General features: G+C 37.2%; 1 protein-coding gene across 2 annotated transcripts in view; it reads right to left on the bottom strand.

The window, feature by feature from the left end:
* The window catches only part of LOC148951525 (metastasis-associated protein MTA3-like), a 156,215-nt gene that overhangs the window by 76,934 nt on the left and 54,204 nt on the right, over positions 1-25,077 (bottom strand). For both annotated transcript variants that reach the window (XM_089090311.1, XM_089090313.1), the window contains exons 3-7: positions 24,908-24,998; positions 9,683-9,814; positions 8,207-8,439; positions 6,611-6,731; positions 1,577-1,770 (exon numbers count right to left, since the gene is read on the bottom strand). In XM_089090311.1, the coding sequence (XP_088946437.1) occupies positions 1,577-1,770; positions 6,611-6,731; positions 8,207-8,439; positions 9,683-9,814; positions 24,908-24,998 (771 nt within the window). The remainder of the gene's footprint in view (positions 1-1,576; positions 1,771-6,610; positions 6,732-8,206; positions 8,440-9,682; positions 9,815-24,907; positions 24,999-25,077) is intronic.

The following is a 25,077-nucleotide window of genomic DNA, read 5'->3' as shown; positions in this document are numbered from 1 at the left end:
TCACTGCGTCAACATTTTACACCATCTTTAAAGATGAGACTACCAATTGAGTTGAAAAAATACGCTTTCCGGGGATAGGTATCTCAAAGAGCATTCACCTTACCATGGACTACTTCTCTTGCTTGACAAAACTGGGTGTGGCTCTTCATTTTGAGATCCATTGCCACCCCGATTGAGCATCTATCACAACAGACCTACTGACAAATAGGCATGCCCACCTTTTGCGGAGGCTCCTAAAACCACACAAATATCAATCAAGCGAATACAAGTACGGCTTTGAGGGTAAGCTGTAGGGTAAGCTGAGGTAAGCTTGGAGGGTAAGCTGTAGTACTAATTAAATCTCTAAGCAAAAGATTTAAATTGGTGTCAATGGTTGTTTTAATTTTTCTATCGAGCTTGACCAGTTCTGCCATTTACAAAGACAACACGGCCGACTTTCATGGAACTCGTCACAACGAGGGCAGATTGGAAGATCAAAGAAAAAACAATATTAACTAAACAGGTTAGCTATTGAATAATTAATTAGCTTAATTATGAATAAATCTTATCTTGATCATTAACGAGAGTTCCGAAGAAATATACTTGTTTTCCCGAATTCTTATCTATAACCTTCATTTACAAAGTATTCCTTTTTTTCTCATTAGTTTGTTTTTATATTTTTTTAAATACGAACAACACGCTTCAGTGCAATGGTAACAACTCTATTTTATGGCAGGCCGTATACAGGATTTTTTTTTGAGGGGGTTTAACTAATTTTTTTTTTTTGGGGGGGGGGGGTTACACAAAAAAAGCATACAAAATTTGTTCATGCCCATTTTTGTTACGTTTTTACGAGTCAGACAAACATTTCGGGGGAGGGAAGTTAAATATCCTTTGGATACTTTTTGTAATAAATTCTAGATTTTTTAAGGCAAAGTTTAAGAGTAATTCGAAATTAAACCTATATTTAATACCTTGTTTTAGCAAATGCTCAAATTTGCTTCTTCGATTAAGTTGGAAAAAGATTTTTTTTATGAGGTTTATAGTGAATATTTTTCAAACCTAAAAAACCAACGAAAATTTGATTTAACAAAGCTTTTTTGATGAAAATCAAAAGCGAAGTTGAAAAATTAGTAAAAATTATTCCACGGTTTATATAGCATATTTTTGAAAAACTCTTAAACAGACTGGCTCGTCATGTTAGTCTGAAAAATTAGGACTTCACTAAAAACAAAGCTTTTTTGGATTTTTTTTTTTTCACAGTTAAAATCGTGCCTTGAAACTTGATATCATTGCCGGTAAAAGACTATTGAGAATTTTGAATTATTGTTTTATTTTCTGCACGCCACTCAAGGATTTTTTTTGTTTTTTATTCCTTTTCTGTTACGGTAATTTTTGTGTTTTCAGTAAAGTGCTAGTTTTTCGGACTTCTACTAATATAGGGTAATAAGATGAGCTATTTTGTTTGAAAGTTTTTCAAGAATATGTTGGATAAACCACGAAGCAGTAATTCTTCGTTTTAACTTTCAGGTTCGCTCTTTACTTTAATCAGAAAAACTTTTGATTTTTTAAATTAATCCACATATGGATCTCCTACCAGAGTAGCATCTCTTGACGCAGCAGCAGCATTCATTGTAAGACTCTTCTCTGTTCCAGGACGCAGACAATCTATAGCACGAGCATATGTACCAACTGATCGAGCCAGAACCAGGAACTGGTCCACTTGATGATCTGGAATTTCATTATATGGCGACCAAACTAATGTTTCAAAATCCTCACTGTTGCTGATTTCTGGAAAAGTAAAAAACAAAATCAGTAAGAAAATTTACCGAGCTAGTTAACCGTTCTAATTAGAGGAGGAATTACTAAAAGAATTTGAAAAGACATGAGAGGGTTTGGAATCAAGACTAAAAACGTAGTTTAGTAGCACCAATGCTCATCAACTTTTCGGTAGGAATTACAAAATTCCTAAAACCTTGAACCGTAAATAATATATAGTTATTTGAAAAATCAACAATAGCACGACAATAATATGATGATACTGGGTATCCTGTATTATAAGTTGACGCTTATACAAACGATTTCTTAAATTGACCAAGAATCAAAAGTGTTTCAAGTCAAAGACAAAATTTTAAGGCAAAGACAATCTTTGGTCGTGACTAGATGACTGTGAATCACAAATGCAAGTATTAGATGTCAAAGAATCAGTGTGATCATTTTGTTTATTTGAGTTTCAATGTAACATTCAGCGAGCGTGAAGGAGTTTGGGCAAGTCAGTTTACCAGAGGTCAGTTTCTAAACTATCCTGACTTGAAAAACTGTAAAATCAATACTCTATAGAAGGATTTGGAGACGTTTATATCCTAAAAGATGTAGATTATCACCCTTGAGTTGATTCTGATTCGTACTTTCGTCAAATATGTCAGCAAATGTAAAGCACTGGTTTGATCCTGGTTGAGTCGGCCTAAGAATAAAAGACCCCTCCCAAAACAATTCTGATTCAACAGAGGTTCAACAGATGATCCATATTATACCAGTTTGGCAGTGTCCCAAATTTAGATAAATGATTTTTCCACATCAAATCCGGAAAATCAACAGGAATAGAGATAGTTGTCAAGAGACACGCATGTCTCTTAACATAATTCCTATATACTGAGGGCGTAATGCCATACTTCACATACTTTTGGCTTTGGAATGGTCCAAAGCCATTTCAATGCAGTAATAGGTACTGCGTAAGCTTTGCACTTTGATCTAGAACTAGGCCCTTAAACTTCTTACCAAGGTTCCACATAGTGTGAGCTGCAACAAAAAATAGCTACCATAAAGAAAACAATCATCTCAGTACTGATGCACTTTCGGTAAACAATAAGTACACCTGAAGCTCCAGCACAATAATTCACAAGACGTATAAGCTCAAAATAACCATTACAATCACAAATGAACCATCAGCCGTAAGAACAAACAGCTTTTAGCCTGTGGTTGGCTAGAAATTTACATCCGAAAGTCAAAGAGTCAAGAGAACCCTAATACACCAAGAATTTTTTAGGTTGGCGGCTAAAAATCGCAGATACGAGGACCAAAACGAAAATTATTTTACGGTAACTTGAATCTTACAAATTCAAGATATATATATATATATATATATATATATATATATATATATATATATATATATATATAAATATATATATATATATATATAAAAAAAATATATATATATATATATATATATATATATATATATATATATATATATATATATATATATATATATATATATATATATATATATATATATATATATATATATATATATATATATATATATATATATATATATATATATATATATATATATATCAGTTCGTCCAAAAATATGACGAACGCACAGCTTGAAATTTACGTCAATAAAATCCAGCGTTAAAAGCACCGGAATCTACATGTAGTCATCCCAAAATAGGGAGAACCAATTCATGCCTCCCAGCCCCTGCAACAGATTTGTGGTCCGATGCCTGGATGGTCAGATGCAATGCATCGAAAACAAAGGAGCTGATGATCTCTCGATCGAAAGTGCCATGTATAAATCCTAACTTTATCTTCATGAACGAAGCAAGTCTCTATAAAGAAAGTCTCTTCTCTCTTCTGAAAGTCAGGTCTCTGTTGGAAAACCCACCTCGTTCAGGTGCAGCCTCCTGTAAAAGTAAGCTGGGAACCACCCTTCGCTGCACAATCATTCTATGACTCAGCTCGATCATCACACTTTATATGTCTTGCATCAGACCCATCAAACAGTATGGATGCCCGCTGTTTGCTAGTGCTCAGAAATCGTTGCTGGTACCATTCCAAAAGACCCAGAAGAGCACTAATGGAGCTGGTTAAGTCGTTCCCACGACTCTCTCCAGTCTGCTAGACAGAGGTTTGTTGCGGCGCCGATGGCTACTTTCTACAGGTAAACACATTATCCAACCGACAAGACAGACACAAAGACACACAGCTCGGTCGAATTATCTTGAGGTTGGTACGCCAAGAACAGTTTATTTGAAGAACAGCTTCATACAACATTTCACAACAGTTTGGAATGATCTTCCTGGGGGCATTATCCCTAAAATTGTATCTGTTGACTCTTTCAAAAGAAGGTTCAATAGTCATCTCAAATCTTGATAAAAGACTAGCGGCAAATCAGATATTTTATTCTACCTGGCGCCATGAATTTAGGAATGAAAAAATGCAGAGACAACCCTGAAAATACAATTGGTTCACCCCAAGACAGGGTGAATTGTTTTTCGTTTTTTTTTCCAGATCGGCAAGAACTAAGAATATTTACAATCAGCCAAGACGAAAATAAGTTACTGGGCATAGAATGTGTTGATCCTCCAGTCCAAAAGACTAGAAATTCGTGACGCCAAAAAACTGCCCCTTACTGAAATATTTAGTTCACCCGAAGATTTAGCGGAAAAGTTCTTCTTACAGATCGCAAAGGAGTAAGAATGCAATCAGTCAATACAACAATATGAACCTCGACTTGGGTGGTGTTCATCTCTCAAACCAAACGATTCAAAATTCGTCTGACCCAAAAAATGGGTACAAATATTTGGTGTCTCTGATCAGCTCCAAAATTAAATCCATAAGTCTCTAGGACAAGTGGAGTGCAAAATTCCAATTGTAACCAATTTTGGCTGTATTGTTTCGTGACACCCAAAAATCACCTAATTGTTTTTGTCAAATAATAGGGCTTAAAATTTACATGCAGGGTATGGTGACCGGACAAGGTAGTCTTTGATGAACGTGAAACATTTTGAATCAAACTCGGTTGCATCAATTTTTGTGAAAAATCTCAAAATCATCATAATTTTTTTTTCTCCGAATGGCTTAAAAGTACCATGCGTTTAGAATGCACCGAGGGAGGTCCTTTCTTGTCCAAAAATGAAACCAAAAAATTTTGCGAAAAAAAAAAACAAAAAAAGAAAAAAAAATATTTATCTCAATTCATGGTGCAAGAAACAATATCTTTCTGATTCTCTCAAAACTTATAAGATATATGGACAGACTATCAGGAACCTCAAATAAGACAAACGATTTCAGAAGATACTTGAATTATATTGATTTGTACCATCCAAAATTTAATTCTTATTTTTACGACAAAACAAAACTATTCTTATAAATAACATAGAAACTGATTTATTTAAATTCACCAACAGTTGCAAGATCACAAAATGAGAAGACGCATTTAATAAAAATTTTGGAAGATCCGTCTATATCCAAGGGTATCTACAAAATTAATTAACGTATTCAAACCAAACTATTTATAGCCCCCTCCCTATTCACCTCAAATTTTGTTATGTAATTCCTATTACAAAAATATTCCACAGCACAATGAATGACTAACATTCTAACCAACTACTCAAATTTCACCCAATATTAAATTGCAATCCATCATTTTAGTTTTGAAGCCGAAAAGTGGAAAAAAATAATTTCACGATTATTCATATAGTTTCCAAGTAAAACTTTGTCAATTAAAAGGAGTAATATAAAAGAAGTGTTTCAGTTATTTTTCAATGAACAGTAAAGAGTAATATTAAAACGAGCGGATATCAAATCTTTTAATAAGCGAAGATTAAGGAGAGTAGAAATTATTTTGAATAAATAAATGAAACCTAAAACAAAGAGAAGTTAAAATGATTAACCAAGTAAAACTTGAAACATTGACATAACTATCAATACATAGACGAAACTAAAAAAGGAAATAAAAAAGAGTAACCGAAAACTTTTATAAAAAAAAATGTATCCTTTTACCATATCAAATTCCATATTCCATATATAATTTACCATATCAAATTTATCCTTTTACCATATCAAAATCAGATTTGAAGTCACGAGTATGATATAGAAAATTTCTTTCTTTCATCTAACCTTGATTAGTATTGTGATTTTCTTCTTTTCTCTTGTTGATGTTTCGACAAATAAAACCACAGTGTTTGAATAAACAACGTTTTCAGTAAAGCCCAAATGACACTAGCCGGTCAGTGAACGTGAGGGGTGTCTAACCAACTTATATTTTTGACAGCTCGCATTCGTTAACCTGAACTAGCCTTGAGACTGTCATATTTTTATATTATTGAGGATATTCACGACAAAAAAACACACTGTTCGAAACAAAAAGTTGTTTTCAGTAAAGAATAAAGGACTCGCTAACATATGGTGGGTTTGTATGGGCGATGGCCAACTCTTATATATGGAAATTTATGTTCTCGTTACATCTTAATTGATCACTCGTTATCATTTCTATTTCTTTCAAGTTTTATTTATTTTTAATTGTAATATCTGGTCTTTTTAAGTTTGACATGCTTTTTCATTTTAGTTTCTGTCCTTTTTTGGCTTCATTTACTCGTTTACAGCAATTTCTGAGCGTTTAACCTTGACTTATATACTTTATTTCTGCTTGTTTTAAGCTTCTAAGTCTGTCATTATTTGAGCACCTTTATTTCGAAAATATTTTACGATTAATTCTACAAAATAGCTGAATCGCTCATCGGTCAAATATGCAGAAGTTATTCAAATACAAATACAACTAGGTCAAATACAGCTTGAATGAAATTATTTTAGTTATTTGGGGCTAATAGTAACACATTACCTGGTATAGTTGCATCCGGCACTTTACACTGAAATTCGTCTCCGATTCGTATTTTCTTTTCTTCAACTTTCTTCAAAGTTTGTCTTACGGGGTCGAAGGCCCACGAGTAATAAAACGTGTCCTAAAAGACGTAATCAACGTAATCAGCAATAAAACGTGTCCTAAAAGACACAAATTTAATTATCAGTAAAGAAGACAAGAAAAGATTTTTCACATTTTCAATTGCTTATCGCCAATCCATCTTTTCCACAAAAGGTCTTGATATTCTTCGAACAGATGAAAAAATTCATGGTCTTTGGGTTAAAATCAATATTTTAATTATTTCACAACAAGGTATACAAGATTTAGAGACTCACTAACTGTTTTGTCCTCGGGACTTGATTTGGTTTTTCAATGAATTAAAACGGGGGGATTCTATTTGGCTGCCCATACCCTTATCTAACTGACATAATCAAACGGGAATAAATTTAAACTTCTTTCGATCTATTTTCCCGTAATAAAAGAATAAATTATATAACATACATAGATATTAATCATTCAGTAAAAACAAAATAATTGACATAAATTGTACTGCTTTCATCTTTACCTCCAATTTATTTTTCTTTCTTATTTATTCATAGTCGTGATTTATTAATGTCTTATTTAGATAGTCTTATAAGCAGAAAAAAAATTTCTCAGGACGGTATTCTGTGCCATGCCGTTGGTTGGTGCTATGTCGTGAACCAGCCTTGTTGCAAGATCGTTTCTACCATTTGCTTTATGTAGTAACAAGGAGACAGTTTCGAGCCGGAGTAATTGCTATCAAATAAACCTAACTTTAAGGACTTGTTTTTACAAAACAATAATAAAAATATTTCACCAAGATGCATCGCATTAAACCGTTCGGCAACTTACTACTAACAGCGCTGAGCATCTACCCTCAGACGCGAGTGGTAAGAAAGCTTTCCAAATCAATCGAAGTACGGTGTCAATTGGATTTGCTTTTTCTGTTTTTGTTGTTCCACAGTATAAGTGACCCTTGTCCCTTCTGTACTATTTCACGAAAGTAACTACTGAAGTCGATAGTCATTATAGCATACTAGTCTTTATAGCAATAGAATACAGACCAAAACCAATTAGCCCTTCAGCGTGTTGCTACTACCCCTTTTGAGGCAAAGCGCCCAAGTCATGTAAAGATCAATAGTTCCTTTTTTCTTTTACTTTGCTACTATCATTTTAGGTATTGTTTCTTTTGGAACACAACAATCATTTCTTATCGGTATTTTAGCAGTGTATGATTCCATTTGATAATTTTGTTATTTGAATGGATTGTTAGCTAAAAATATGAACTATAAGAATACAAATTATTCTTTAGCTACAGCACTTACGATACGTGCTCAGAAGTAGGAACATAGAGAAGGATGTTAAACAAACTTTTCTTGGACAGGGGGTACAAAACGAGTGCACTTTAACGGTAAGATTTCCTTAATTTTTCGGACAGTTTTTCCTGGCAATTTTCGAGAAGACTGTCCTCTGCGCATGAGTGTACAAGACTGGCAAAGACAGTGGCGAATTGATGTTATTGCTAGAAAAAAGAAAAGAAGAAAAAAATAATACCGCATCATTTAAACACTCAGAGCAGCTTTCGCCTTCCTTAAGAAGTGCTACTGTGCATTTTCCTCGAATATCTGACTCCGAAACCAATTCAATCTGTCCTGAAATGAAAAGTTCTCTGTCCTTCAAAGAATGTTTCTGATGGCCAGGCAGTAGAGTAAACCCTTCTTCCACTGGTGTTTGACCAATGAGTGCTGTACTTTCATCATTTTCAGCAGTATCAGCTTTTTGTAGACCTACAAATGTCAGATTAAACCAAAATCATGAGAAAAACTAAGTAAAACATTAATGTTGCAACTAGTGCAAGCGATATTGCGTCACCGCAAAATGAGAACGAAAACCTGAGTTAATAAAACACAAACCATGTTGAATTAAAACTCATGCAAAATTAGACCCAAGGAAGGTCAATCCAAGCAAATATCAGTTAAAAGACATTCAACCCAGCAAAATTCAACACAAGAAAGTTCAATGAGGACCAATTCAACTAAAAAATGCAACCCAAGTAAAATTCAACCCGTGCAAAATTCAACAAAAGTACATTTCAAACCAACAAAATTCAACCCACACAAAATCAAACCCATGCTAATCATAAAAAATAATAGCAACAAAGCTCACGTCAACAGTATATAATGACAAGAATTCATCATACCACACTAATAGAGGCATCACTGAAGTTATGGAGGAATTATGTATTTTTAAAGCGTCTTAATGGCCTCAATAAACTAACCATATCTAGAATTGTCTAATTTTATTGTATCCAAGTATTTATTTTTATTGCAGAGTGGGCATTATTGCTTTATTTATATATGGTTTTTGCCTAATTTGTATGGTTTCCTCTACAGATATGTTTTGTGGTGTTTTTTTTACCCCCCTCCAAGTATTGTTGTAGGTTTTCTCTTTGATTTCTTTGCCAACACGTCTTAATATTGCAACTCATCCAAGCTTGGGTAGCTCCTGTTGCAACCGATCACAGGCCCAAAGTAGGAAAGCCCCATTTTTTTTAGGGGGGCAGCAGTCTGGGCAATATTCCTCCCTTATTGAACATTCCTCAATGTCCATTACCTTCTGCCAGGTCCACTCAGCCTGCCCATTTTCGTCGACCATTTTACCCCACACAGATTCCCGTGCAACGACCTTTCTCATGTCTTTCCCAAACATAACTTTTCTTGCAAATGAAATTGTCACCTGGCTACCAAGGACCTTGGCCTCCAGTCCCCCTCCCTCTCGAGACCCCAAACAAGTCAATTTGCTCCTACCCTATCCCTGTGATAACGGATATTACGTAATTAAAATATGTCTTACGTTTTAAATAAAATTTTTCAATTGACGCTATTATAGTTTGTTTTCATGTTTTTAGGGTGCAATTAGGTTGTATAGGGTTACTTTTCTTTTTCAAAACAGTTCTTTCAAAGAGGCTCGAACATTAGTTTAGAGAAAATCATTTTAATGAATAATTAACACCGTATATTCCAAATATACCTTCATCATTGCTATCTTGCTCCTGGGATTCAGAGAGGGGCGCAGAAAGACTGGATCCAAGAGGCAGTTCCAGTGCCGACGAGCAATCTAAACCAGAAGATTCGGTTTCACTTGTAAAGGTGCCTTCAACTTCTGCAACAAAATACAAATAAAAAGACACTAAAAACATAAATGCTAGGAATCTACTGTGTATTTAAGTTCATCTGACCCTCAACTATTGAGCGGATCCCGATAAATAACCGACACTCTTAGTCTACACATTCACAATAAAACTAAATCGGTGATCGCATGTGTATTAATTAATACCTACCCTATCTATACCCTACTATAAAAAAAAAAGGTCAAAGAATGGTCTAAAAATAAAGCAAAAAATAGATATTCAGAGTTAAAGGTTGTGTGGCAGGAGACTTGACCAACTTAATTTGAACCTACGGGAACTACCTGAAACTACTGTCAATAGCCATGCGAGGTTCCTTGCTTCCGTCGTCCAACGCCTTCTGGTATTGTCTTTTAAATTAAGAACTGATGATCTCCCCGTTCTTTACCCTTCATTTCTCCTTAGGATATCGAAAGAAGAATTGGGAAACAAAGGAAAACAAGTGTCTTCCCTCCAGATATCCCTTTTCTTTTTCCTTTTGCCTTCGCTGATTTCCTTTCAAAGACCTCATCCGTCCTTTTCATTAAGACCATCGACTCTGAGAAATTCTAAAAATATGGAGGCAGGGTTTCATAACCACCAGGAGCCATAACATAGCTCCAAAACACTGTACGAACATTTGCTGCCTGTAATGATAAAAAAGGTGCCTCAACCCCCAATTGGTCATATTTGAACCAAATCAAGTGCCGGTGGTCCCTCGGGAATATACCGCGATACTTACTTACTGGGTAAAAGAATATTGTATGGGATTTAAGAGTTTACTGAACAACATTGATGGTAAGAACTGTCCCTCAGCATTCTGTATCTATAATAGCACATGAAAAGCTTTTTTTGTGTCGTCAAAAATAATCTAAAACATATTGACAATCCGGATGCTTGTAAAAATCTTCTGGGTTCTATAGCTAGCCGTTCTATTTTAAGTATTGTCACCCTAAAGCTTGGAAAGGATGAATGCCGGGTTGTCATGTCTGAAGAAGCTGACACGACTGAACTTGCTGAAGTTATATCTAATTCTAACCGTGGCGCATATGCAAAAGTGAAATCAAGCTCAGATTCAACACCCAAAAAAAGCAATGGAACGTCCCCCTAATGAGCAGCTACCCATGTCAGAATAGCTTCTCCACCCTCGATGATACAGAAGCTAAGCATTTCTCCAATTAAAAACTGTTTTAATACAGAGAAATTCTCACAATGTGCTGGTCCATGTAAGAATTATAAGATAGTTCTTGTAAGCTAGCCCCGAAGTGTGCACTATCTGATAAAACTGACCATCTCTGGAACGCATTTAAGTGCCCTAAAGTCCAGATGATAACATAAACGGTTCAGTGATTAATAAAAGATCTTTTTCTACCATCTCATGGCTGATTGAGATGTGCTATGCCTACAGAGGCACTTCCTATTGAAAAAAGGCTAGCCCTTCTCCAGAGTACAAAATCTTGACTAAAAGGCCAAATTTTTAGTCTCCATATCAAGCGTCTGTGATAATATGTGACTTGCTAACTTGAACAAATGCTCTTGCTGGTAGTTCAGCCTAGAGAGGCACGTGAATCTTCGCCTCCAATGGGAGCGGTCCCGTTCAAGCGTGACTGATTCTTGTAGACCAGTACCGATCATTGAGGTACTGGGTAAGGGAGTCCGTCCATCTGAATCGGAGCCTTCTGCGGGGGCGCTTGTAGTCATACGGAGACGGATCAAAACTAAATAGTGTGTTAGCGGGTGTTTCTGCTGATATGTGGATCAAATGACACCACAGCCGTAGGGTTCGTGCAGCGACCTGACGAAAATTAGGGGTCAGATCTGTCAGTGGCAGTACTTGGGTGTTCAGGACGAAGTCGTACCGACTGATCCCTTCAATGCGTCTCAAAACTTTGTTTGGCCATGTCTATGGCATTACGAACTGAAGCAGCAGCTTGCCAGGTCTCAGCACCGTAGAGGAGGACTAGAGTTACGGTGGTGTTGAATATCCTCATTTTGTTTTCGCCTGATGTTGGGCTTTAACCATACCGAACTGCATAGTCATGCCATAACTGATACGACTTTATCGATGCGCGACTGAACTTTGTATTTGACTGACGCGTTATCCATGATGACAAATCCAACGTAGGTATACGACTTGACGATTTTGACAGTGTGTCCTGATATATTGAATGCTGGTGAGTTGGCCGTGTAATCCTGTCTGGTCAACGATCTTTAATTTTGTCTTCTGGCAACTAATATGTAGTCCCACTTTCAGAGCTTCATCCGACAACATTTAAAGGTTTTTTCAAGTTCAGCTGCAAAACTGCATATCAGGGCAGTATTATCAGCGAAGTCGCAATCGGATAAAACTCTGTGGCCATACTTCTGTCCGAACACCACTTTACAAACCACTGTAGAGTGCCTTAAAAAGGCAAAAGTATTTGCACAGGAGACCTTTTCGTTCTAGTATCAGCCAGAGAGACTCAAGGTCGACCCAGTCGAAGGTTTCTTTAAAGTCAATAAAGGCGATGTGCGCTGTACTCTGCGACTCACGAGCTTTCTCAATGGCTTGGCGTACAGTGAAGATCTACTCGGCGGTAGATCTGTTGGAAATGAAACCTGCTTATTGAATCCAGCTCCGGCGGCACTTACGGATGAACTGGGCACTTATATCAATCAACGACATGGCAAATTATTTGCCAGGAACCGACAGGAGGGTGATTCCTCTATAGCTTGAGCAACCACTTTGGCTACCTCTGCGCTTCCATAGAGGGAGTATTACCTCTCCCTTCCGTTCTTGTGGAATCAGTTCAGTTGTCGGCACTCTCCTAGGTCCCCTCCTTTTTCCTGTCATGATTAACAGCCTCGCGAAGTAATATCCTGACCGATGGAAATTTGTTGATGACCTAACGGTTTGTGAAACTTGCTTCAGAAATTTAATAAGCGACCTTATAAGTGTTCTGAATGAAACTGTAGATGAGGCCTTGGACTTAGACATGACAGTAAACCCCTCTAAGTTCATGATAATGCCAATTTGTTTCCTCAAATCCTCCCTCTGTTTTCTTAATCCTATCCCTCCTGCAATTTCTGTGTCCTCATTTCAACTACTTGGCGTCACAATTTCTTGAAACAAAGTGGGATATCCACGTTAAAGACATAAAAAAAAAAAAAAAAAAAATGAGGAGTACAGTTAGCTTCAACTTCAGAGCTATCCCAGAGGATATTCTGAAAACCGTTCGAGATATAGACATCCATCGTTTCCTAAAAGGGCTAAATCTCAATGCAACAAATGTCCGAGCAATAGATTCTGACGATCTGCGAAAATTCGGAATCGTGCAGGTTACACTTAGTTCTGCAGTCGTCACCGATGACTTTGTCGAGAAATGGAAGAAAATGGAGCTGGAGATAAATTCTGATCAAGTTGTTTACCCGGTGTTTGTGGAAAAATATGGCAAGTGCCCAGTTGTCGTTTATCTCCAAAAAATCCCCGGTGAATCTTCAGCTGATGAAGTTAAAGCAGGGCTCCGACGCTATGGGCAGGTCCTGAACATGCGCCAAAAGATGTTCGAAGGGGATTTTATTGAGGTAGCCACAGGCCGAGTTTCAGCGCTTATGCACATCGAATCCCACATTCCACCGGCGATTATGATGAGCCAAGAAGAGAAGATTTTGCATTCTACGATGGCCAGCCCACTCTTTGTTTCATCTACCACAATGACAACCATGATGTTGCAAACTGCCCGAGAAAAAATCCAAACCAGAGAAGAAGTACAACAGAAAAAAGCCACGATCCTTGGGGAACGGCTGGGTTAGCCACGCCGGCGCAACCAACGGTGCCAGATGAACCAAAGTCAGTACTACAGGGTATTGTATCGCTTAGCAGCACAGAAGCAGTCAACTTAGTTTTCGCCGCCACATCGCAAATTCATCAACTAGAGAATCCGAAACAATATACCACATCTCCGCTCATAAAAAAATCCAGAAACAGAAGCCACTAACCAACTGGATCAAACTCAGTGCGCCAACAATGAAAAAAATGAAGAGGGGAGTACCGAGCACAAAGTAAATGAAGGAGCGTTGATCAGCAAACAGTCGCGGATGCCAACTCCAGGCACAGCTTTCAAGAAAAAGCCAGAAACAAGAAAACCGGGAGACACTCCCAAAATACAGTATAGCAATTTCTCGCAAGATTCAGTGGAGTCAAACAGTGAAAAGAAAAAAGGTGCGAAACCAAGCGAAAAGAAAAAAAAGGAATTCAAACAGGAAAAAAGTATAAAAAGACCTTAACAAAATATGGCTTTCAGAATAGGAACTCTAAATGTAAATGGTCTAAAACAGGAGAAAAGACAAAAAATGCTACTAGACTTTATTTTTATAAATAAATTGGATATTTTGTGCGTCCAGGAGGTAGACACGACGAATATAAGGTACCTTTAAGAGAAAGGTTATAAGTGTATATCAGCAGGGCTGGTACTTGACAGAGGTTTCGTTTTTCGAAATGATGAAAACATAAATAAAGAGAGCCTGAAATATGAAACCGATGAAAAAGTGAGCAGCATCACGTGGCAAAATATCATTTTGGTTACTGTACACTTACCGTCTGGCACAAATAATTTCGAGCAACGCGAAGAAGTCCTCAGAAGGAAAATTATCAAGCACATCACTGCAGAATCAATGATTGTCTTAGGTGACTTCAATTGTGTATTACAGCAAACAGACATCAGAAGTAAAGCCAAGAACAATGACAAGAGGAAACTAAGCGAAGAACTAAATAAAATTGTACGAGTCTGGGAGCTGAAAGATGCCTGAATCGAAAAGAAAATAAAGAGGTATCTTACACACGTATTGACGCAAGACCTGCGAGCCGTATAGACAGAAATCACTGCACTTCAAACCTCATGAAAAATGTGACGAAGATTTAAAACGTTGTGGTATCTTTCACAGATCACACGGCCTTAGTTACGACGTTCAACTTTGATCCAGACAGGACCGTAGTATCGACGTAAAAAAACAAGAATTTTGGAGAATGGACCCAAATATATTACGAGAAAAAGAGACCAGAACAATAATTCGAAGTAAAGTAAAAGAATTATTAGGAATTTACGCTGAAAACACAGACGTATGCCAGTTTTGGATTAGGTTCAAAGCAAAAATAGGTCATTTCATTAGAAGTCTTGAAAAGCAACAGAGAAGAGAGAAAGAAGCTCACAAACGCCACATATATAGGGCGTTAACTGACCTAAAGGAGGAAATGGTTTTTTAGGGCAAAGCATCTGGCAGGAGTATTACGAAATAAAACAGCAAATAACACAAATTGAAGAAAAAGAGTTTGAAACCTTCAAGATAAAAAACATATTACAAGAGTTGGAAGGATCAAGACTGATAACGTTGTCAGAAAAAGTTAAAGCGCAAGCAAAGAGAAACGAAAACCAAATCGGGAAATTAAGAACCGAAAACGGTGGAACAACCTCGGATCACACGAGAATATAAAAAGAAACCACCTCCTGTTAAAGGGTGTTGTATACAAAACCTCCCGTGGGAAACAAAACAGAGAACGGCTTCGGTGAATTCCAGTCCAGATACCAGGTTACAGAAGAAGAAAATGCACAAATAGGGGAAGAAATTACGAGAAATAAAGTAGAAAAAGTGATATCCGGGATAAAAAAAATGGAGTATCGGCAGGAATGGACGGGCTAAGCTATGATTTTTATAAGTTAACGTGGAGCAAAACCGGGGAATTTTTAATGAAAGTGCCAAATCAAATTGGGTCAAGTGGATACCCTGAAAGTGAACTGTCAGTTATATCACTGTTACACAAGGGTGGACCTAGAAAAGACCTCCAAAACTGGCGACCAATCTCCTTAACAAACAGTGACTTTAGAATATGTACTAAAGTATGGTCTAAAAGACTGGAGAAAAGCGCAGCGAAAATAGTGGGAGATTATTAACAGTACGGTGAAATTAAAAGCAGGAAAGTCCAACATGTCCTGACAGTTCTCAGAGACCTTTGCCTTCGGCAAGATAAAAAAAAACGATAGAAAAAGTGTTAAGTTGGAACCTATTAGCCCTAGATGGTGCTGACATACTGAGGGCGTATAATTCCGTAATACGAGAGATTTTGTGGTTATTAATGCGACAAAAGATGAATTTCGGAAAGAATATCATAGATAAATTGGAAAGAATATATTCTGCACCGAAAGTGGTTATAAAAGTGAATGGAAAACTGACGACAATAATAAACCTAGAAAGAGGTCTGCTGCAAGGGGACCCTTGTTCTGGAACGCTATTTGAAATATATCTCGACCCACTCTTTCGGTATGTAGAAGAAAGAACGTGCGATGTTCAAGTTTCTGAAAACGTTTTTTCCGAAAAGTGCAGTTTTCTTAGATGACGGAAATTTTATCACAGGAAGTGAAAATGATGTGAAAACTGTGTGTAGGGGGTTGCATTGGTACGAGCTAAGATTTCACGTGAAAATACACAGACAAAAGAGCAGTGTTCTACCCTTGAACAAATCGGCAAATTACGACGACATAGAAAGAAAATGTTGGCTCCCGTTTGCGGAAAAAGCGCGAGTATTGGGCCTGACTTTGAGAAAGTACTGAACACAAAAAAAATTGGGAGGAAAAAGTAAATAAAATGGTCGGGATGGAAATGCCTTTTCAAAACGATGTTAGAAAGAGTTCTGTATGTCAATACATATTGCCTCACGCTATTATTTTACACTGCTCCAGTTTGCGTATTACCTGAAAACCTTGCCAAACAAATTGAAAGAGCCATCTGGAGATTTGTTTGGGCCTGGAAACTTGAAAAACTAAAGATAAAAATGCTATACCTTCCTGTGGAATCGGACGGAACTGGGGTAGCAGATTTCAGGGTTATAGGCAAGACACTCTTCCTCAGAAATATTTGTGAACTTGTGGTTAAAGAGGAGCCATCAACTGCAATTATGAGGCAGTGTTTTCTCCCTATAGTGAATGAGGATGCAGAAGAAAAGGTGAAAAAATTGAGCAAAGAAATTCCGACCCCTCTGCGATGGATTGTCAGCCCCCTGAAGAAAGCAAAGGAATTGGGAGCACTGAGATGTGACTTGGGAAAGGAGGACCTAAACAAGGTATCGCGGGATGTTTTTAGAATTGAGAAAGAATTGAATTATAGAGCTAGAGAAAAGGAGCCGTTCATTGATTTTCAGTTATCTTTTAAAAATCTAAGTTTAATCTAAAAGTTTAGTTATGAACAGAAGGAGTTTGTGTACTGCATGATTCATGGAATTACTCTTTAGTGATAGAGTTAGTCGCATATTGAAAACTCAAACTCCTACTTGTTCGATGTGTGGAGACGAAGTGCTTGACGGATTATTGCACGAATTGATTCAATGCCCCTCGAACGGTGGATTATACCAATGATTATTGGAAATATTAGTAAATGAAGGAATAAAAACAACGTCTGTAGAAGAAAAGAAGAAAGCTCTAAAGCTGTCCTTTTGTGTTAAATGTAAGCAAAGGAATTATACACTGTGTTTGTTAGTGACAAGTGTTAGCATGCATGTGTGGAAAATGCGAAAACGTCAGAAGCAGGTCAAAATTCCTTTGGCGAACGTTTGGCCTGAATGTTATGTGGATGACTTGAGACGGAGTCGAGCATGGAGGGAGAGAGTAAATGTGGAATGGATGAGTACAATTGAGTTTTAAATTTGAAAATTTTGATTTAAATGGTATATTGTAAAAAACGTTTTAATTGTATTAAAAAAAAGTGAGGAAATGATGTTAATATTATCATAAATGATTTTAATTTATTTTTTATTGGTTTTTGTTTGATGTTTGAGTAGCCAAATGGGTATTAAAAAGATTTTAGTAGTTTATCTATGTGTTTTTAAAGAAGCATTAGAATGGCGTACCCAAAGATATTGTAAGGGCATAGCTTTCTACTCCTCCTAGGTTTGTTTTCGGCTGAAGGAAGGTTGGGAGGATGATGTATAGTTGATTGAGAACAGGGTTTTATGAAAAATATTTGTGTATTATTAATATATTTCCACGGTGAAAGGGGTGCCCTATGGCAGAAGGGCACCCTGCAAAACCGGGAATGGTATTTTTTTTGTGATTTTGAATTTTTTGTAGTATACCTTGTCTTTGTTAATTATGTTTGGCTACCCAAATCCAAAATTCAAATAATAAAAGTTGTTTTTAAATTAGTGTAGGTGACATTAAAGTTTGAAATTAAGTGAAAAATATTATTATGTCACCGAGAGGAGAGGATGTGGGATAAAAAAAAACATAATCCATAGAGTTAATGTGTCTATCACCCTCCTTAAGCCTATAAATATATTAAGCGTCCCCTCTTCCCACTCCTTAAAGATTTACACGTCTTTTGTTCGCCCGCATCTCGAGTATGCTTGTCCAGTTTGGGACCCTGGTATCTCTCGCGAAGAATCGGAAAAAATTGAATCACTCCAAAAAAGAGCCTTGCGAATAATTTTCAAAGAAGGCATGGTGTCATACTCTCTGCTCTTAAAAAAAGTTAGTTTTGATACCCTTGAGCGACGGAGGGTTTCGTTGTGCCTCCGTTTTGCAAAAAAAAAAAAAAATGCAATAGCAAACCAATGTACTGCTATTTTTTTCCCCAAATGTCACTCCCAACCTAGATTGCGGTCACCTCGTGCTACTTATGATCCCTTCCTTATTCTGTCCCCCATTCGCTGCGTTACTTCCAGATATGAAAAAACTTTTGTCCCTTTCATCACAGAAAAAATGAACAGAATATCCGACTAGTTTCTCTCTTTTTTGGCTGATGGTGCTGTCCAGGTTCCTGCACTTATTTCCTTGTTCCCCCTTATATTAGTTTCCCTTTTAATTTTTATTTATTTTAAATTTCGTTGTCTTTTTTGTGTTTATTCTCTTATTTTTGTCTCCTCCCCCCTTTTTTGACCGGTTTTTATCTTTTTAATTCTTTTATTGACTTTACGCAGTTAAATTATTGACACATTTTTAGTGTCCCTTTTAATTTTTATATATATTTAAATCTCGTTCTTTTTTTTGTATTTATTCACTTAGTTTGCCCCCCCCCCCTCTTTGTTATGTCCCTTTTAATTCTTTTTCTGATTTGTATTTGTTGAAGTTTAGTTTGACAAGTTTTTTTTTTTGACTTTTTAATTGACTCTTTACAGTTTAATTATTGACTCATAAATGATTATCCATTATAATTTTTGTTATTCGTTATTGTTTTTTTTTTGCATTTTTGCCAGCTTTCTTGCAACCATATGATTTGTCGACTCCGAAGTCTGAATTCGGTCCTTCGTGAGCTTGTGACAGATATTTTTTTGTAATAAATATCTTATCTTATCTTATCATCTTTCCTTTTTATTTTTTTATTTGTATACAATATCGCTTTGCATCATTACGCCGAGATCGGGAATACTAAATTAGTTTCTGCGAAGATCCACCTACGATTGAAAGCTCAGCCTGCAAAACGACGCCAGCCAAAGTTTGACACTCAGAAACTAAAAATTTCGGAATTCCGCCAAAAATGTTCAGTCGAAATCGAAAACAGATTTGAATCCCTGTGGCAGACAATGTGACAGACATACAAGAGGCACTGAGACCGTCGTTCTCAAGATATACTCAAAAAATCCCTGGCTATCACAGGAAGCTTCGCAAATCATTGAACAACGCAGGAAAGCGGTGACTGGAGATACGTCCTCCTACAAGTGATGAAATGGAATCAAGAACAAACTTATTCACCGAGACAAGCAACAATTTGTTGATAAAAAAGCTGATAAACTTAAAGATACAGAACCTAAAGGTTACATCATGTCGCTTTTCAAGCAAATCAGAGACCTCAGCGAGGAGAAATCTCTAAAGACAGGAGCAGTTGAATCCGCCTCCACCTTAATCCTCGAAGATGAAACCGAGCAACTAGAGCAATGAAAGGAGTACTTCGCAAAGCTGCTGAACGCTGAAAGACTTCGCCTCGATCCCAACCTAATTAGTTCGCTCATTAAATAACACCCAAAAATTTCCCAGAGCACGATCCTCTACATGCTCTTCTGCCTCCCGTGGGCAGTAGAAGTGGATTTTAGGTTCCCGAATTGCCTCAGGTCAGTAAGAGGTAGGATTTTTTCCTTTAGCCAATCTGCAAGGAATCCCCCATAAAGTTTGGAGAAAATGGGAGTAAGAATAATAGGAAGAACGCCTTCAAAACCAGGCTTTCCGTTTTTCTTTTTCAAAGGGTTTATGAAACCCTGTTTCCAAATTGTTGAAATTCGCCCAGACTTGGTAATCTTGTTAAACAGGAAAAACAAGGGCTTAGAAGGGAAGTCACTGAAAGCACTAATAAGAGGAAACGGGATATCCAAACCACAAACACTTGTTTTTCAATTCTTCTTTCTATCTCAGATAGAAAGGAAACAGTGGGAAAAGAAGGGAAAAGGGCTCCTGTTGGCAATTGGTCGGACAATGCTGGAAGGCTCAAGACAATGGAAGTGAGGAATTGATTTAGATTATTGGCAGTAACATCAAGGGACTCGCATAGATTGAAGTTAAGCCACTCAAGCCTCCTGCCACACAGCTTTTTAACCTTTCAATACCAATTTTTCGGTTTATTAGTGAACAGTTCTTCGACCTTATTTGTGTAGAACGATCGTGTCAATTTACGAGTTTCTCTTTTAATTTTCTTAGTTTATTGGCTTTATCCGGTTTACCATTTTTGAAAGGCTTCAATTTGGTTCTAGTTAGTGTTTTTGTAGTTTGGTTAATAAAGGGTTTATCACTAGACCACCTTTTAAATATTTTTTTTTCTGGGAAACAAATATGATATTTATCAATTAGCTTTGTGTGGAACGTAGCCATTTTCTCAGCAAGATTTTTTAAACTATAAATATCAGACCAATCTTCAGTATTCAGTCACATACCAAAAGAAAGAAGACCAGAATTTTGAAGAGGGCGATAAGTGCCACAAGTTATTGAAAAAGAATACTTAAAATTTGAGGAGGGGATAAAAGAATCGAAAGATGATAGCTCCCACCTAATCGGGGGAAAGCTGAGGGGAGGCTGTAAAAATCCTACATATTAGTTAAAATAACATCAAGAAAGGTATTTCCCCGAGTCGTTGGTATTTTGACAATTTGCTTTACTTTAAGTGAGGAGCAAAAAGAATCCATTTTAAGGTCGTTGGCATCGCCAAATAAAAAAAGGCCAGCATTAGGGTACTCAGAAATAACAAAATCAGCACTTGTCTGCAATTGCCGGATGAATTTACATTTTGAATCGATATTTTAATTTGGGGAGTTATAGAAAATAGTTATTGCATTAATATTAAATGAACGAGGGAGAACTTTGGTCTAATACTTAGTCAGAGGATTTCGCCATACTCGGTAAACTAGGGACCCGAATAACCTTTGGGTAAAGGTTACTCTTAGTAAAGAACAAAACACCGCCACCTATTTTTCCGAGTGGGTGGTCTAAAGGACGAAGTTTAAGAAACTCTGAAGAATTTTTCAGGCACAGGGAAGCTGGGTCATCTGATTGTACTTCAGTAATAGCTGTTCAATCGATTAGATTTGATTCTAAAAGCCCCTCGAGTTCAGTAAGCTTTTCAAAATTAAGACTTTCAGCATTAGTAACTAAAAGTTAAGGAAAAACAAGCCGATTGGGAAATAGCGACAGGAAGACTTGATAAGTTTGAGAATTTCCTTGGTGGGGTTTTAATTTAATATTATGATGCTTTGGAGAAGAAGGGTAAGAGAAGGATTTACCTTGGGGATTTGGAAGTGGGTGAACGGGCAAGGATATAGACGAAGCATGACGAGGAAGGTGCAACTTGTTTCCAGTTGACGTGAAGTGAGAACAATTAGGATTTATTACGAGACAATTATTAAATGCAAAAAGTCTTAGAATTAAGTCACGTTAGCAGGGTAGGCACGAGGGATAAAACAAATTGGCTGGAGGTGGGGTTTCATGGAGATAGGGTAATAAGGAATTAAATTGGGAGGATTTTTATAGAGGGGAAAGGGGGAGATGGAAAGGCAAGAAGGTGCTAGGAAAGGGGAAAGGGAAGTGGGGTGGGAGCTTTTTGGGTGGAGGGAGGTCGGATTTACTTTGGCAAATGACGGGTGGAGGCTAGAACCAGTCAACAACATCTTAGGCGCATGGAGCGGATAGGCTATGCAAGAGGGTTTGTGATTGGGAGCGATATGAGTAAGAGGGGATTGTGGGAGGGTTTGGGACAATTGGGTGCAGTTTTGTCTGCGATGGTGATTTGACTGGTCATGAGTGAATTTCTAAACTGGAGGGGCATTCCGGAGAGAAGATACCTGGGCATATTGCTTTGTATCGGATAGGGAGGGAGAAAATGGGGGGTATTTAATAAGGGAGGAATGGGATCCGTAGTGCTGCCAAAAAAAAAAATAAAAATGGGAACAAACTCTTGGACTAGCTTCATTTCGTTTTTTGAGGTTATGGTTAATAGATCCATGATTATAAGGGCACTTTGGACCTAATTTGCAACTTCCTTGCTTAAAAAAAATTGTAATTTTCTGTAACACTATTATCAGGAATAGTTTTTTCCTGCACCTTGCTTGGAGCACGATCATGTCCAAAATCACATTTATCTACTAATTTGCAAAAACTTGTCAAAATTACATCAGCACATTTGCGAATATTAGCAGGCAAGTCATTATTACTAGACAGATTCACTTCCGTACTGTCAAAACAAATTCGGCATCTGTGATTGAGTTCTCAAGATCAGGATTATAATTGGGTTGAATAGAGGTGAGATTGAGGTCAGGTACAATTTCTGAACTTAGATTTATGTCATTTGTAGTGGCTAAAGTCGATGTACTTAATCCTCTGCCTCCGTCATTAATATTCATTGAGCTTAAGGACAATGATATTTTTTGTGTTATTTACATCGTTTGGGAAGGAATTATTTGTAGGTTGACTTCTTGAATCACTTTTATAAATTGACAAAAAATCTGTAATAAGCATTAACACATCCGTTAACTTTTCTTTTAAAGTGAATATTTTGTACAATCTGGTTGTAAGGAGGGGACTGCCGTGATGCTGTCTGTTTGAACAGATTTATCCGTGCTGCCTTCATGGCTTGGCACGATACGTGCGTTATGCACCTTGTGAGGGGCATTGCAATTTTTTTGAGCACTTAAACCTATTACAACAACTTGATGATTTGGATAGTCATCGGTGTTCCTGCAATGTCTGTTGGAAGAGGAAGACCTTAGGTGGTGTTGCTGCGCTTCTTCGTGCCAAACTTCCGCCCTAACCAATTTCGTCTTTAAATGGTTCTGTCTCACTTCAACAGCAAGACATTGCTTTTTTCTATAGCCTAGATATATACCAAGTGATTAATGTGACAAACTCAGATCAAAAGTTCAGCATAGCCCGCGGTAAGCTTGCAAATGCTGTGGTAGAATAACAGAACCAAGACCTAACTGTTATCGTTGCAGGCGATACGAAGCGTAATATTGATAATACAAAAAAACCTTAGCATAGAAACCATTCATAGAGTATGTCCTCAACTCACTGTCACGAATAACGACATGACAGTTACATACGTACATAATAGTGGGTCTGCATCCAACTTTAACTTTTTTCCGTTCAGTAAAATAGACTGCAATTTCCCCCTCTTCCTACGTTAACAATAACATTGGTGTTTCTGACCACCTACATGTGTCAAATACGTTCCTTACTGGTTCAAGTAACCCAGTATCTCACTCTATAATAATAATCGATGGGTTTAGAAACAAGAATTTCTGACAACATTCTGTGTAAAACTGAAGTGTCTTTCCATCTATTGTAGGCTACCTCGGGCTTAAGCCAGGTTGAAAATCATTTTTCGCTGAAAACTTACTATTCTGAAATTGCAAACGCCTGTGGAGTGGCCGAAAAGGCAACTGTCCCTACGAAAAGTGCCGACGAAAGCCGAAACAGCAGAGTGGAATAAAAACCCCAAGCTTAGTCAAGCCTGTCGTTGGTCACGGTATTGGTTTCAGTTGTGGTGCGATAAAAGTAAGCCTGCACTGGGCACAATTATTGAAATCAGATTGTATTGTTATTAGTTTAATTATGCCACTAGGCATGTGCGCAGGCATATTTTGTAGCGTTATGTATATTTCATGAATAAAATATCTATCTATCTATCAGTGGATAGTATACGAACTGCAAATTCGCAAAATGTTTCGCTCAGCATCGGGCTTGTATTACAAAAGAAAACAGTACTCGTACTGAAATCAAACCCTTTCTTGCTTTAAAAACTTGCAAGAAAAACAATAGATGTGATAAGCCATCAGTTTTTTTTCAACACAAGCCCTTCAGAGGAAGACTGGACTGATTAATACACTTCTGAGTTTCATGCAACTAATCTTCGGCGGGAGCAGGCTTTCGAAAAGGAGCTCGCCGAAAGGCTACCTGAGCCTTCTTGAAGTCCATATTTTACACTCTCAATCTCCAGCGTCTGTAATGCTGTGAGCAAAGTAAAAGAGAAATATTTATAGGAAGATGGTAAAATCTGCCGTTTGCATCTTGTGAATGGCGGTACGATGTTGTTTGAGTATTTAAACCAACTGTACCAAATTAGTTTTTCACGGGGTTTAGTGCTTGGTTCATTTTGTTTTGTTATTCTGAATCTAGCTATCAAAAAGGTGAAAGGTCTATTTCAGTTCAGCACGCATAGACCAAATACGGTAGCCCCAATACTAAGCAAAGATTTTGAAATATGGATTATTGATGACACAAACGGAGTGTATTATACACCCAGTACCAAATTTGTGTTTAAGAAGGGTATTAGCAGAAATCATGTACCTCACCTCATTTGTAGAGTCCTCCTGGAGTGTGATGGACTGGTGAATCTATTGCAATTGGATTTCAGATGGGAGTCAAACCTTCGCAAGTCGAGTCGAGCTCTTGTCTTAACAGCCAGCTGCTGTTGGCTATGCTGTTGGAAGTTCTTACTTTTTACTTATTGACGTAAACCTAAAGTGAAGACTAAGAATAGTCTACCGAGCACAATCACATTATGATAGGTTATATTATTCTAAAATATTAACTGATGAGACATGGGCATTAATCCCTAGATCACAATTAATCACATATAATGGTTACCTTGGAGTTCATCAAATGCAGAGAGAAGCCTAGCTGGGATGTCTCTTCTCCGATAAAAACAAGTAACTTCGGCCTCAACACCCTCGGCATTCTGAAAAAAGAGGTTTCAATAACATAACTTGAAAGGCAGCGAGGCCTGTTTCATACAAACCAGAAAATAATTTATGGAC

This window comes from Artemia sp. Qi Xiang Cuo, chromosome 6 (genome assembly GCF_049724085.1).
Source record: "Artemia sp. Qi Xiang Cuo chromosome 6, ASM4972408v1, whole genome shotgun sequence".
Classification (NCBI taxonomy): domain Eukaryota; kingdom Metazoa; phylum Arthropoda; class Branchiopoda; order Anostraca; family Artemiidae; genus Artemia; species Artemia sp. Qi Xiang Cuo.
The sequence above is the reverse complement of the archived record's forward strand: the minus strand, read 5'-3'. Positions and strand labels throughout refer to the sequence as shown.